We start from the raw sequence: 16,161 nt of genomic DNA, 5'->3' as shown, positions 1-16,161 counted from the left end.
CTCCCACTCCTTAGCCTGTCCAAAAGTCTATAAGTCCAGTTAGTCTGTTAAAATACCAATAAATGCCCTTAAATCCTGTAAATACCAGAAATGCTGACATCTTTTTCGTACAAACATGGAGTTTTCAGAGAGAGCACTTTTTACAGGCTCTTAGGAGTACTCAGTTGTGTGGGATTTGGGATGTTGAAACAAAGGAACTTTTAAAAGTCTTCATTACTATGACAATAACATTGCCTCTTCAGTTGGTTTTGGACCTCTTTGTGTTTTATCTATTACATTGACGAGAGATGTTTTCAGAGAGAGCACTTTTTACAGCCTGTTAGGAGTGGTGGTTACATGCAATGAGGATTTCCATTGGTCACATAAGGGTCGGATCACAATGTTTGAGCTGTGAGACGTGATTATATGGAGGAACAGAGTTATGCGAACTGTGTAGCACCACTCAGTTGTGTGGGATTGGGGAAGTTGAAACAAAGGAACCTTCTAGTGTCTTAATGACTGTGAGTTTAGGGCCGATAACATTGCCTCTTCAGATGGGGTTTTGGACCTCTCTCTGTTTTATCTATTATATTGATCAGAGATGTTTGGGTCTGCATCTACTCTTGGGCACTGATGATGTGAGTGAGGATGCCATAGCACGTGCTCTATGCTATGCATGATGGAGTTGATGATTTGAAGCTTTGTAAGTAGGCTCTCATAGTGTCAAGCTTGCACTTTGGATTCGATTAAGTTTGGGAAATAATCTAAACTTCCCATTGGTGTATTGCACTTTGGTTTTTATGAAGTTTGGGAAATAACCTAAACCCAATACTAACTTGAACATCCCTTTGGTATACGTTTGGGACTTCTCCTTTGGATTTGGGTAGGCATTGAGAGCATCTATTTCAGACTTCAGTTACTTCAGGCTTAGTCATCACACTGTCACAGAGACTTGTCACCTCCTTCTATCAGAGTACATGTAACTCCACAAAAATATGCTAGTCAGAATCTTCGTTCAGAGCAAACACTAGTTCTGGATGCTATACAAGTGTGGGCTATAGAGATGAGCTTAGATTAGACTCACAACCCAAAGAAGTTGGGATTGACACTGCTGATCAATTGATTGAGACTAGACGTCTGAAGCCTCTCACAAGGTGATCAAAGGCAACCATCCAACGGTAGGCAGCCATGATTCCACAACACTACATGGATGTGGAGAATCTACCTGCAGACACCCATGACGAGCATTTGCAGCTGTGTTTAGGAGGCCTTCTTGTTCCCATACAGCACCCTGAATTTCATATGGATTCTTTGTACTTTTTCTTGTGGGAACTAGTTTTGTTCTGTTTTATGTATTCCGCCATGCTTTCTGGATCGGTTGGTACATTACTCCGATAAGTACACCATACGCTTCTGGATCGGTATGGATATACTCTTTCTTTGAAATTAACAAGAACTTGATACCAAGAAACTGGTTGCTTTGAGTCAAGTCATTGCGTGGTGGACAAATTAAGTTCTCTACAAATCTGAATCATGTCTTCTCTCTTTAGAAAGAATATACAAGGTTAAAATGAAGCATCATGTCTGCCCCTCCAAAATGCTCTGTTTTCAGAGCTAAAGGTCAGCCTCATGCAACCTAAGTGTATCCTTGATATCCTTCATAATTGGATTTCTAATGTCGCAGCTCTTGCTTTCATCTTTGACTTGGGTTCGGATTTTTGAGGAAGAACTTTACTGGTGTGCATGGGGAGGTCTCCAAGGGAGATTATGGTCTCTCCAGACAGCCACTCGCCTATGTCCCAGCGCCAGACCCTCCCCTTGCCAGCTTTAGATCTGGGAATTGCTTCAGTGATATAGAGAGGCAGCCCCACATGTGGTGGATATTGAGCCTAGGTACACGGTCCATGAGGAGGATGCCACATTGACCCTGTCTATCCTTTCTGCAGCTAGTCTTTTACATTTTTCATGTTGTCTTGACATCGAGTTTACCCCTGGATCACATGTAACAGCTCTTTGGTCTCATAGACTAGATGTTTATAACATCTCTCTCTCTCTCTCTCTCTCTCTCTCTGAAATTGGTATTGTTTGTTGACTTGGAAGTTCCATTTGTTTGACATGTAATATGTTCTGGATTAAAAGGCTTTGGGAGCATGGTTGATTGTACAGGGCTATGCGACGATCAAGGGGAGGGTGTTGGACATTGAGGTCTGGGGCTTGGGAGGAGCAGCAATGAGAGAAAAACAATCAAAGTTTCAGGAACGGAAGAATCTGTTTGCAGAGCAGAAACGCAAGGTAAGAAATCAGTTGATGAAACAGGAAGCATTGGAATTAGATCATGCAGCAAGGAAGCAAACATGTTACTAAAAACCCTTGTGGTCACCATAACAGGTTGATTTGCAGTCATTTGGGAACTGGGCTGATTCTCCTGAGAAGATGATGATGGACATGGTGTCTGATCCAAACCAAGTGCAACGAGAGGAACGATGATGAAGTCATGCTGTGATGATTGATGCCTAAAAAGTAAGGCTATAATTTGCCTTCAACCAAGGAGCTGAGTCCAAACTGCACTCTTACTTTAAGGTCTTGAATTTGAATTGCAGATATTTATTTTGGCAAAACATTAGGAAGTTTTGTATTCTATTTAGATACTTTTTAGTAATTTTTGGAGAATGAGGTACAGAGAGTTAAGCTGCTTAAAGAATAGTTCAACTGTAAAGCTCATCTGAGGCTTAATAATGTAGTTGTCAAAATCTCCAAATATATACACCTTAAATATTGGTGCGCTAGTTCAATGGCAAATGTGGACTACAAGCAATGGCTGAAGTTGTTGCTTTCTAGATCAAGTTCCCAGTTCCGACCCCAACACAATTCTGAGTTCGCAAGGGTAAAAAAATTCACAGCCACCTATGTGGAAGAGCGCTTGCTAGTCCCAGCAAAGGAGGTAACCATTTGGTCCTTTGCACTTTGAGAATTAAGAAAGACAATGCATGACAGTACTGAGCAATAAGTGGAACAAAATGCATGTGAGATTGGTTGTCCCCCTAATGGAGCTGGAGCCGGTTAAATCTCTTCTCAAGGACATGTTCGGGAGAGGCCGGCACTTGGGACGTGAAAAGATTCATTTGTGAACACTTTTCCCTAGCCAGATTTCTGTTTGCTATCTATTTTCACCTTGGTTGTACAGATCTCGTGAAATGATCAAACGGTAATTTTCCAACTTTTTGATCCCCAAGGAGGTACCTATATATGTGCATATAAAGGGGCAAGGGGTAGGTGTCAATGAGTATAGGTGGAAGTCAGTTTCTCGAAAGGCTTGTTGATATGTTAAATTTTTTAGAAAAGAGTGTAGAAGCTGTAAATGTGTGGAGTTACAGTATCTTCTAAATAAAGTGGACATAGGTTATGTATGGGATGTTCTGCACAGAATGGGGGTATTAGAACTTTATGTATGGGATGTTCTGCACGGAATGGGGGTGTTAGAAAGGAGTTTTCAAGCAACCTATCCTCCAGGCCTTTTAAAACAGGGTGGAGTTATTGGCCTATATGTGCCCAATTTATTGTAGAAGGGTGTGGGAGTTGGTGATGGTGAGTGGTTTTAGTTATTTGGGGGGAGGTTCAAGACCATCGAAATGCTCCTACCTGAAGTTTTTAGAAGTATGCTAGCCCATGCCATGACAACGTCAAAGAAACTATGAATTTTTCATGCTCAGCTTAATCTCAAGGTTTGCTACAAGGTCAAGGTCTCTGGGAGTCTGTTTATGATCATCAAGGCCATGGGTTGATGCGTCACCTGCAGTAACACCCACAATCTAGCTGAGCTCTCCCTATTACTGCCTGAATTTTTGTGCATCAGACCGAGCAAGCCTTATTGTCGTTTTCGTATGCAGAATTACACCAACCAGCGGTGTCAAGTCTCCATAGACCAAGCTCAAGGATCGTCTGACCTAGAATTGGAACCCAGACGAGGTTTCATAGACCCGACATTGTATGCATCGCATGACCACGATAGATCATGGGCGAGCGACTCACCACTCAACCGTAGAGCTCTCTGGACTCACCCCCAAGCCTGAGGTCTGATTGCAGCAAGCCTACTTGCTACTAATGGCCCCAACCTAGCATCCCATACCACTAGGCTGCACAACCCACCTGGCGTGCCCTTGGTAACCCTCATCATTATCGCTCTAGACACCTCAATTACTCGTAGGTGCCCCCAAGGTCACTTATCGAGCGATAACATGGCTATTATTGGCCCTTACTTTATTTATAAGCTTTCCTGCTCTATTTGCAATGTTTTAGCCATTATTAGTCCTAGCCTATTAATTATAAGCTCTCAGCCAATCTAGATCTCATTTTGCTACTAGTGCCCTTACCCCACGTTGCATCCTCGGAGTCCCCACACCCCAACTTGGGGTTGCATCCTCGGAGTCCCCACACCCCAACTAACACCTAAGCCAATGTAGGACTCCTCTTGTAGACCTTGCTACAAAGATACAATTGCTTATTGTCAATCCAACTCTCATCCAAGAGGAGTTGAATCCCAATAGGGCGTCCAATCTTGAAGTGCAACAAGCTCTACCAAAACAACCCTAGCACAGACCCACATCACAACTCAACTATCATACCAAATGACATCTTGCATTAGTTGTTGGCAAAACACTAGTCCACTTAATGCACATACAAGTCCTAGTGCCATGTACTTACAACACAATATTCCAACCACAAGATCTCCCCTATCCAATCCTCATGTAAGACTCAACGAAGATTGTGTTTTCACACATAATCAGTAGATACTCACGTCTACTTTTAGGGCAAGCATGAATTTTTCCATGAATTTTTTTGCGAATATTCCATATCTGCGAGCAGCTTGAAGACAATATATGGCTTCTAGCTACTTTCATCCTACCAAATTGGAATGAACTTGAGGTTACCAAAGGTCCACGCAATCCCATTAATAGAGATCCTGAGGACAAGGATAAAATTCTCCATCAATTTTCACAAATGTCCCATGTCCTTGAACTGCTTGAAGACAACAAACGGCTTCTAGCTACACTTCATCCTACCAAATTGGAATGAACTTAAGGTTACCAAAGGTCCATACAATCCCATTAATAGAGATGCTGAGGATAATGGTTACAACATATTCCACCACTAACATATCCATGTGCTACACCCCATCGAACAAGTGGGAAGTTTATATGACTCCAAAGTTTTGGGATCAAAATAACCTCGTAGAAGTCCATCCATACTGGAATATCAAACAGTCCACCAACCATGAATTGGTCTAGACATTTAGTGTAAGATCGAGAATTTCCAAACTTCTCATCTTTCTCATGTACAATTTTGAGGTTGCCTCATGCATCTATATCATTTGGCCATCACAAGAGAGAGTGAGATTCCCCCGGTCGGGGTTGAGCACAATCTTGGCAAACACTTAAGCTATTAACATAATTAAACAATTTTAAATGGCGCAACACAATAGAGTAAGAAGCTGAATTTTATTTTTGCACACTGCACTAGGGCCGGAAAGGGCCGACCCCCCTTGTAATAGATTTTATTATCAAGGAAAACTGTTACAAGCCTCACGGGCATTCACATGCCAAACTGTTCAAGTGCATCCATGATCATGAAAACAGCATTGCAAACAAATTTGTCGTAGACGATGGAATCCATAGCTTCACTTGAGAGTAGCTTCGTTCCTTGATTCCTTGAAGCTTGTCAAACGCAGCTATGCTCCACTGGCATCCATACACATACACATGTGTGTGCCAGGACCGAGACATAGGAGACCATATTGACAAAGCATTCGAATCTCAAATTGAAAATTGCTTGCAAAATGCTCTTACCAAGTATTGGACGATCAATGTCGAGCTCCACCTCCGTGCGGACGAACTACAGCTTGAATGTGACCGTTTTCCACTTTCGGCTGAAATTAGGGTTTCTGATTTTTAGGGTTTTAAGCAGGTTATATGAGTCCAAAATTGGGCATTTTGGGCTCTTTAGATGCCTATGAGTAAGGGGCACAGCTTGGTATGGTTTCCTCCAAAATTAGGGTTTCTGAAATTAGGGTTTCTGCAGAATTAGGGTTTTTGAAAATTAGGGTTTCAGCAGAATTTGGGGGCGGTAGAATGGTTAGGAGACTCCATATTCATTTAGAAGAGAGAGATAGAGTGAAAAGGTGAGCAACTGGAGGCTTAACTGTGAAAGGAAGAATCTTCAAGCTTTCCATTGGAGCTGGGAGCAAGAGGGAATGAAAATCAGCACTCTCACCAAGCAAAAGGTTGGAGAGAATAACAAAAATAGGCTCTCTTGAAGGGGGGCGCCTATTTCTAGAGAGAGAGTGTAGAGAGAGGTAATTTTCAAAATGAGTAATAGCATGGTGGCAGGTCCTCATACTGCCACCCAGTCCATAACCATCCCTTTTCCACACAAATTTAGTGGGAAGGGTGCCTGGACACTCGCCTAGCCGACCGGAAGGGAATTCTAGTCTATTCTTACTTATAGTTTGTCCGCCCGAGCTTTAATGAAGTGTGGACGCCCAATCTCACTTATAACTTGGGCGGACACACTTATTAAAGTGTGGACCTGCAAAACAAAGAATACATTGCTTTAACTCATAAAAAAGTAAAGTGGTGTACTTACCACCTGTCTACAGCCCACAAACGAGGTCAGAATACAGTTTCACTCGCACGGTTCACAAGAGGGCGTCCCCTACATGTGAACTACACAAACAAATCTTGCATGCAATCAAATAGTTCATGCAAAGACAGGATTTTTAACTTGCAAACATGTTATGCAAGGATGCATTGAACAGTCTCCCTATTCATTTAGCTTGTAGTCCGTGGTACCACACTCTGGATTTGGGCGCAGATACACAATCCCAACCCATATATCCAGCCTACTGGCTCTCGGTGTAGACATAAGTCCCCAACCATAAGATGCCAGTCCATCCTACAGAACTCGTCCATAGGCCTGAAGCGCAGAGAATGCCCAAATGGCAATGATGCAATATGGACAATTGTGGACAGGTTTAGTAAACAAGCACATTTTCTACCTGTCAAAAAGACCATAAAACCAGAACATATGGTCAAAATTTTTGTGTCACAGGTATTTAAACACCATGGTATGCCCAAATCAATTGTGGGAGACAGGGATCCCCGAACAACAAGCCTCTTTTGGAGAGCTCTTTTTGATAACATGGGCACAAAGCTGAATTTTTCTTCAGCTTATCATCCTCAAACGGATGGACAAAGTGAAGCTGCAAATTCAGCTGTGTTGGATTTGCTTAAATGCTATGTGACAGATCAGAAATCTTCTTGGGAAAAGTATCTACCGCTTGTAGAATTTGCATACAATAATACGGTACATGCTTCTACAGGTAAGGCCCCATTTGAGATCATTTATGGCAAAGTGGTATTGCCACCTATCTTACGCACAAAAGATGAGATATTTGCTGCTGATGACTTTGTCAGGGACCTTGATATTGCCTTTTCACAAGTTCGGACAGCCATTGCACGCTCTCAAGCAAAGCATAAGAAAGCTGCCGACAAGCATAGAAGGCAATTGGACATTAAAGAGAATGACTTGGTATTGCTAAAATTTGAGAAAGCTAGACTCAGGAAGAGGTCTGGCAAGGAGAGAGCATGCCCAAAACTCTCTACCAGGTATTATGGACCCTTCAAGGTGATCAAGAAGATCAATGATGTGGCTTTTCGACTTGCTTTACCGGATCATTGGAAGATTCATAATGCATTCCATGTGAGCCTCTTGCGCAAATATGTGGGACCGGAACCTTTGGAACCGGTTATGGAAGATCCACCAGAGGTGGAAGAGCTGGAAGAGGTATTGCAGCCAGAGCAAATTGTGTTTCATAAGGAGCGAAAGTTTGCAGGTGGCAAACTCCAGAGGCGCTACCTTGTGAAATTCAAGAACTATTCTCCTATGGATGCAAAATGGATGGATGAAACATACTTCCAGGAGTATCCGCAGCTCCTTCAAGCATATTTGGAAGCATTTCAGTTGCGGTCAACTGTTTAGAAGCAGGGGAGGATGTCACTATTTGGGCATTCTCTGCGCTTCAGGCCTATGGACGAGTTCTGTAGGATGGACTGGCATCTTATGGTTGGGGACTTATGTCTACACCGAGAGCCAGTAGGCTGGATATATGGGTTGGGATTGTGTATCTGCGCCCAAATCCAGAGTGTGGTACCACGGACTACAAGCTAAATGAATAGGGAGACTGTTCAATGCATCCTTGCATAACATGTTTGCAAGTTAAAAATCCTGTCTTTGCATGAACTATTTGATTGCATGCAAGATTTGTTTGTGTAGTTCACATGTAGGGGACGCCCTCTTGTGAACCGTGCGAGTGAAACTGTATTCTGACCTCGTTTGTGGGCTGTAGACAGGTGGTAAGTACACCACTTTACTTTTTTATGAGTTAAAGCAATGTATTCTTTGTTTTGCAGGTCCACACTTTAATAAGTGTGTCCGCCCAAGTTATAAGTGAGATTGGGCGTCCACACTTCATTAAAGCTCGGGCGGACAAACTATAAGTAAGAATAGACTAGAATTCCCTTCCGGTCGGCTAGGCGAGTGTCCAGGCACCCTTCCCACTAAGTTTGTGTGGAAAAGGGATGGTTATGGACTGGGTGGCAGTATGAGGACCTGCCACCATGCTATTACTCATTTTGAAAATTACCTCTCTCTACACTCTCTCTCTAGAAATAGGCGCCCCCCTTCAAGAGAGCCTATTTTTGTTATTCTCTCCAACTTTTTGCTTGGTGAGAGTGCTGATTTTCATTCCCTCTTGCTCCCAGCTCCAATGGAAAGCTTGAAGATTCTTCCTTTCACAGTTAAGCCTCCAGTTGCTCACCTTTTCACTCTATCTCTCTCTTCTAAATGAATATGGAGTCTCCTAACCATTCTACCGCCCCCAAATTCTGCTGAAACCCTAATTTTCAGAAACCCTAATTCTGCAGAAACCCTAATTTCAGAAACCCTAATTTTGGAGGAAACCATACCAAGCTGTGCCCCTTACTCATAGGCATCTAAAGAGCCCAAAATGCCCAATTTTGGACTCATATAACCTGCTTAAAACCCTAAAAATCAGAAACCCTAATTTCAGCCGGAAGTGGAAAACGGTCACATTCAAGCTGAAGTTCGTCCGCACGGAGGTGGAGCTCGACATTGATCGTCCAATACTTGGTAAGAGCATTTTGCAAGCAATTTTCAATTTGAGATTCGAATGCTTTGTCAATATGGTCTCCTATGTCTCGGTCCTGGCACACACATGTGTATGTGTATGGATGCCAGTGGAGCATAGCTGCGTTTGACAAGCTTCAAGGAATCAAGGAACGAAGCTACTCTCAAGTGAAGCTATGGATTCCATCATCTACGACAAATTTGTTTGCAATGCTGTTTTCATGATCATGGATGCACTTGAACAGTTTGGCATGTGAATGCCCGTGAGGCTTGTAACAGTTTTCCTTGATAATAAAATCTATTACAAGGGGGGTCGGCCCTTTTCGGCCCTAGTGCAGTGTGCAAAAATAAAATTCAGCTTCTTACTCTATTGTGTTGCGCCATTTAAAATTGTTTAATTATGTTAATAGCTTAAGTGTTTGCCAAGATTGTGCTCAACCCCAATACCAATGAGATTCCCCCGGTCGGGGTTGAGCACAATCTTGGCAAACACTTAAGCTATTAACATAATTAAACAATTTTAAATGGCGCAACACAATAGAGTAAGAAGCTGAATTTTATTTTTGCACACTGCACTAGGGCCGGAAAGGGCCGACCCCCCTTGTAATAGATTTTATTATCAAGGAAAACTGTTACAAGCCTCACGGGCATTCACATGCCAAACTGTTCAAGTGCATCCATGATCATGAAAACAGCATTGCAAACAAATTTGTCGTAGACGATGGAATCCCTAGCTTCACTTGAGAGTAGCTTCGTTCCTTGATTCCTTGAAGCTTGTCAAACGCAGCTATGCTCCACTGGCATCCATACACATACACATGTGTGTGCCAGGACCGAGACATAGGAGACCATATTGACAAAGCATTCGAATCTTAAATTGAAAATTGCTTGCAAAATGCTCTTACCAAGTATTGGACGATCAATGTCGAGCTCCACCTCCGTGCGGACGAACTTCAGCTTGAATGTGACCGTTTTCCACTTCCGGCTGAAATTAGGGTTTCTGATTTTTAGGGTTTTAAGCAGGTTATATGAGTCCAAAATTGGGCATTTTGGGCTCTTTAGATGCCTATGAGTAAGGGGCACAGCTTGGTATGGTTTCCTCCAAAATTAGGGTTTCTGAAATTAGGGTTTCTGCAGAATTAGGGTTTCTGAAAATTAGGGTTTCAGCAGAATTTGGGGGCGGTAGAATGGTTAGGAGACTCCATATTCATTTAGAAGAGAGAGATAGAGTGAAAAGGTGAGCAACTGGAGGCTTAACTGTGAAAGGAAGAATCTTCAAGCTTTCCATTGGAGCTGGGAGCAAGAGGGAATGAAAATCAGCACTCTCACTAAGCAAAAAGTTGGAGAGAATAACAAAAATAGGCTCTCTTGAAGGGGGGCGCCTATTTCTAGAGAGAGAGTGTAGAGAGAGGTAATTTTCAAAATGAGTAATAGCATGGTGGCAGGTCCTCATACTGCCACCCAGTCCATAACCATCCCTTTTCCACACAAATTTAGTGGGAAGGGTGCCTGGACACTCGCCTAGCCGACCGGAAGGGAATTCTAGTCTATTCTTACTTATAGTTTGTCCGCCCGAGCTTTAATGAAGTGTGGACGCCCAATCTCACTTATAACTTGGGCGGACACACTTATTAAAGTGTGGACCTGCAAAACAAAGAATACATTGCTTTAACTCATAAAAAAGTAAAGTGGTGTACTTACCACCTGTCTACAGCCCACAAACGAGGTCAGAATACAGTTTCACTCGCACGGTTCACAAGAGGGCGTCCCCTACATGTGAACTACACAAACAAATCTTGCATGCAATCAAATAGTTCATGCAAAGACAGGATTTTTAAACTTGCAAACATGTTATGCAAGGATGCATTGAACAGTCTCCCTATTCATTTAGCTTGTAGTCCGTGGTACCACACTCTGGATTTGGGCGCAGATACACAATCCCAACCCATATATCCAGCCTACTGGCTCTCGGTGTAGACATAAGTCCCCAACCATAAGATGCCAGTCCATCCTACAGAACTCGTCCATAGGCCTGAAGCGCAGAGAATGCCCAAATAGTGACATCCTCCCCTGCTTCTAAACAGTTGACCGCAACTGAAATGCTTCCAAATATGCTTGAAGGAGCTGCGGATACTCCTGGAAGTATGTTTCATCCATCCATTTTGCATCCATAGGAGAATAGTTCTTGAATTTCACAAGGTAGCGCCTCTGGAGTTTGCCACGTGCAAACTTTCGCTCCTTATGAAACACAATTTGCTCTGGCTGCAATACCTCTTCCAGCTCTTCCACCTCTGGTGGATCTTCCATAACCGGTTCCAAAGGTTCCGGTCCCACATATTTGCGCAAGAGGCTCACATGGAATGCATTATGAATCTTCCAATGATCCGGTAAAGCAAGTCGAAAAGCCACATCATTGATCTTCTTGATCACCTTGAAGGGTCCATAATACCTGGTAGAGAGTTTTGGGCATGCTCTCTCCTTGCCAGACCTCTTCCTGAGTCTAGCTTTCTCAAATTTTAGCAATACCAAGTCATTCTCTTTAATGTCCAATTGCCTTCTATGCTTGTCGGCAGCTTTCTTATGCTTTGCTTGAGAGCGTGCAATGGCTGTCCGAACTTGTGAAAAGGCAATATCAAGGTCCCTGACAAAGTCATCAGCAGCAAATATCTCATCTTTTGTGCGTAAGATAGGTGGCAATACCACTTTGCCATAAATGATCTCAAATGGGGCCTTGCCTGTAGAAGCATGTACCGTATTATTGTATGCAAATTCTACAAGCGGTAGATACTTTTTCCAAGAAGATTTCTGATCTGTCACATAGCATTTAAGCAAATCCAACACAGCTGAATTTGCAGCTTCACTTTGTCCATCCGTTTGAGGATGATAAGCTGAAGAAAAATTCAGCTTTGTGCCCATGTTATCAAAAAGAGCTCTCCAAAAGAGGCTTGTTGTTCGGGGATCCCTGTCTCCCACAATTGATTTGGGCATACCATGGTGTTTAAATACCTGTGACACAAAAATTTTGACCATATGTTCTGGTTTTATGGTCTTTTTGACAGGTAGAAAATGTGCTTGTTTACTAAACCTGTCCACAATTGTCCATATTGCATCATTGCCATTTGGGGTGCGGGGCAAATCCATAATAAAATCCATTGCAATGCTTTCCCATGGCTGGTCCGGAATAGGCAAAGGCTGAAGCAAACCAGGAGTCTTTTGCCTATCAAATTTTACCTTTTGGCAGGTGACACATGCACGTACATAGGCTTCTATATCTTTCCTCATACCTGGCCAAAAGAAGTATCTCTCAATCATTTGAGTAGTAGGGAGTATCCCTCTATGCCCTGCATAAGGTGGTGCATGACATTCATCCAAAACTTTTTGTCTCATGTTTGAAACCACACATAAGCAGTTATCCTTCATGATATAACCATCTATGACCACATAAGAAGCATGTGTATGACCAGTCATTAAATCAGCCCATAAATCTGAAAAATCAGCATCCAAATGGTACATTTCTCGCATAGTAGACAAGTCTTGATGAGAAGCAACCGAAATTGCAGCCACATATGGTTTTCTGGACAATGCATCTGCTACCACATTTTTCTTGCCAGGAGTACGCAAAATCTGAAAATGAAACATTGAGAGAAAATTGGCCATTCTCATTTGTTTCTCAGAGAGTTTAGTTTGCGTAAGAAAGTACCGCAAACTTTGGTGATCAGTTTTGACAACAAATTCAGCTGCCAATAAGTAATGTTTCCATACTGTGAGAGCATGAATGACGGCCAATAATTCCTTCTGATAAACATCAAGAGTAAGTTCAGCATTTTGCAATCTCCTGCTTTCAAATGCAATGGCATGTCCTTCTTGATTTAAGACGGCTCCAATGGAATTGCCACAAGCATCACATTCTACCACAAATGGCTTTTGCAAGTCTGGAATGATTAAGACTGGCCCTGTGATAATGGCATTTTTGAGCTTATTGAAAGCATTAATCTCAACCTCTGTCCATTTAAACATAGGACGTTTCTTGGTGAGTTCATGCAATGGCGAAGCAATCATTGCAAAGTGAAAGATAAATCTCCTGTAATATGAACATAGACCAAGAAAGCTTCGGACTTCATGAATAGATTTAAGTTCTGGCCAATCTTTGATGGTTTGGATCTTTGCAGGATCCATTCGTACACCATCCTTTGATACTATGTGTCCCAAGTAGTGAATCTCTGAAAGGAAAAATTCACTCTTTTTGGCGTTGATCATAAGCTTATGCTGCCTTAGTTCTTCAAAGACCACTCTTAAGTGCTTTTTGTGATCCTCCTCATTCTTGGAGAATACAAGAATGTCATCAAAGAACACACCTGTAAAAGTTCTATGATTTCTGAAAATTCGGTCCATCATGCGATTGAAAGTAGCCGGGGCATTTGTAAGACGGAATGGCATAACCAAATACTCATAGAGACCAAAAGAAGTGCGAAATGCTGTCTTATGTACATCCTGTGGCATCACTCGGACTTGATGATAGCCGCTTTTAAGATCAATGCGACTAAAACAAGATGATCCATCCAGCTTGTCCAAGATATTATCAATCCTCGGTATGGGAAACCGATTCTTGATGGTAATCTTATTTAATGCCCTGTAATCCACACACATACGGAATGAACCGTCTTTCTTTTGTACAAGAAGAACGGGTGAACAAAATGGCGAAGAACTAGGCCGCACCAAGCCTTTCTCAAGTAGTTCACCCACTTGTTTCATAATCTCTTCTTGTTGGCAAGCACTAACACGATATGCTGGCCTATTTGGAGGTGAATTCCCTGGAACTAATTCAATGCGGTGATCTTCTGGCCGTGAAGGAGGCATTACATTAGGTAAAGAGTCAGCAAAACAATCCCCGAATTCGCTTAAAAATTTCAGCCTCTCTTTAGTAAGAGTGTCCACATGTACATTACTGTGTTCCACATTATCACGTACAAAAAGCAAGTACGAAGAAACACTCTTTTTCATTGCTTTATTGATTTGTATATGAGATACAACGGGGATAGTATCACCCGACACACCTGCATCTAAATGATGCTCTCTACCTTTATACATAAAAGTGATTTTGTTGGTCTTGTAATTCTTGGTAGGCTCAAGGCGTGCATGCCAAGGTTTTCCCAGTAATACATCACATCCACTAAGAGGGGCAACGAGAAAGTTCTCGTGGTCGAGGTATCCTTGGATATGCATTCGCAGCTTTCCAATAAGGGGTGTAACCTTCACATCTTTTTCCAGAAAAGCTGAACATGCATGAATTTCGGGTCCCATGTCACCTACTTCAATCCCCAAGGCAGCAGCCATATCAGTGGAGATGAAGTTGTCAGTGGAGCAGTCATCAAACATGAATAAAGCTGGCTGGTCTTTTAGTTGTCCCCATGCTTTGCATACCATTCTATGCATGTTTGCATGTCCCGTGTTGCCCTGTACATCATATACCATATTGACATGCACTTTAGGCTCTTCTGGCTTCTTATTCTTGTTAGGGCATTGTGGAGAGATGTGATCTTTACTACCACATTTAAAACATTTGCCTTCACGAATGTATTGTACCCTTTGTTGAGGAGTCAAGCCATAAACACCCTTTTTCTGCCACGGTTTCTTTTCTTTTGCATTTTCAGCTCTTTGAGGGGGCTTTACATCCTTCAAATCTGAATTTTCAGCTTTGTGCATGGCTTGAAATCTCTTCTAAAGGGCTGTCCACCCTTTTGTACATTAAAACCAGCTTTCTCCTTACCCTTGCCCAAGCTTTGGTCAATTCTAGATTGCACCCATTTGACATTAAGCTCTTCGGAAGCCAAGACCGAGTTTATGAGTTGACGAAGAGTTTGGTTTGGATAGATTTGTAGTCCTCTTTGGAAGATGGGTTGCAATCCTGACTCAAATTTCCTCTTCTTTTCTTCTTCAGTAACGGTCATGAAGGGTAACACTTCCATTAATACCTCCCAAAATTTGGAGACGTAAGAGGTAATGGATTGCCCTTCTTTTTGCTCCAACCTGTCCCACTTCCTGCATATATCCTGAGTAAAATTTGGAGGCAAAAATTGATCATAAAACTTTTGTTTGAATTCAGCCCATGTAGAAATGGTGTTGCCGGAAAGCTTCTCGGCCAACCACCAATGAGCAGCAGTGCCTTTCATGTACATGCCCACATGTCTGAGTTTTGATGATTCTGAAAATTCTCCCTCATGAAAAGCAATTTCAAATTGGGAGATAAAAGATAGAGCTTTGGTAGAATCATATTCTCCATGAAAATACTCAAACTTAACTGTTTTGTCACCTGCAGTAAACTCTTTAGTCTTCTTCTTCTTATGTTGATGCGTTTCCTCTTCATCTCTCTCGATTGGTTGCTTATCTGCTTCATTAGTAGGAACATATCGCTCAATTCCATCATGAGGAGGGGCTGATTTATGAGTCGGTTCCTTGAGAAGACTTTCATGAGCTTTAATAGATGACCTGTGGGGAGGAGAAACATGTGCGGTAGAGGCATGATGAACCGGTTATGGAAGATCCACCAGAGGTGGAAGAGCTGGAAGAGGTATTGCAGCCAGAGCAAATTGTGTTTCATAAGGAGCGAAAGTTTGCAGGTGGCAAACTCCAGAGGCGCTACCTTGTGAAATTCAAGAACTATTCTCCTATGGATGCAAAATGGATGGATGAAACATACTTCCAGGAGTATCCGCAGCTCCTTCAAGCATATTTGGAAGCATTTCAGTTGCGGTCAACTGTTTAGAAGCAGGGGAGGATGTCACTATTTGGGCATTCTCTGCGCTTCAGGCCTATGGACGAGTTCTGTAGGATGGACTGGCATCTTATGGTTGGGGACTTATGTCTACACCGAGAGCCAGTAGGCTGGATATATGGGTTGGGATTGTGTATCTGCGCCCAAATCCAGAGTGTGGTACCACGGACTACAAGCTAAATGAATAGGGAGACTGTTCAATGCATCCT

The 16,161-nt window shown here is 42.5% G+C and overlaps 1 protein-coding gene across 4 annotated transcripts in view; it reads left to right on the top strand.

Moving 5' to 3' along the window:
• Positions 1 to 16,161, top strand: part of LOC147610379 (TLD-domain containing nucleolar protein) — a 122,043-nt gene that overhangs the window by 38,480 nt on the left and 67,402 nt on the right. For all 4 annotated transcript variants that reach the window (XM_086786387.1, XM_086786389.1, XM_086786388.1 and 1 more), the window contains exons 6-7: positions 2,146 to 2,271; positions 2,368 to 2,499. In XM_086786387.1, coding sequence (XP_086642513.1) covers positions 2,146 to 2,271; positions 2,368 to 2,466 — 225 coding nt within the window. In that variant the 3' untranslated portion in view covers positions 2,467 to 2,499. The remainder of the gene's footprint in view (positions 1 to 2,145; positions 2,272 to 2,367; positions 2,500 to 16,161) is intronic.

The sequence above is a fragment of the Cibotium barometz genome, chromosome 49 (assembly GCF_041138505.1).
Source record: "Cibotium barometz isolate CiBa-2024 chromosome 49, ASM4113850v1, whole genome shotgun sequence".
NCBI lineage: Eukaryota > Viridiplantae > Streptophyta > Polypodiopsida > Cyatheales > Cibotiaceae > Cibotium > Cibotium barometz.
This window is presented reverse-complemented; position numbering and strand designations above follow the sequence as displayed.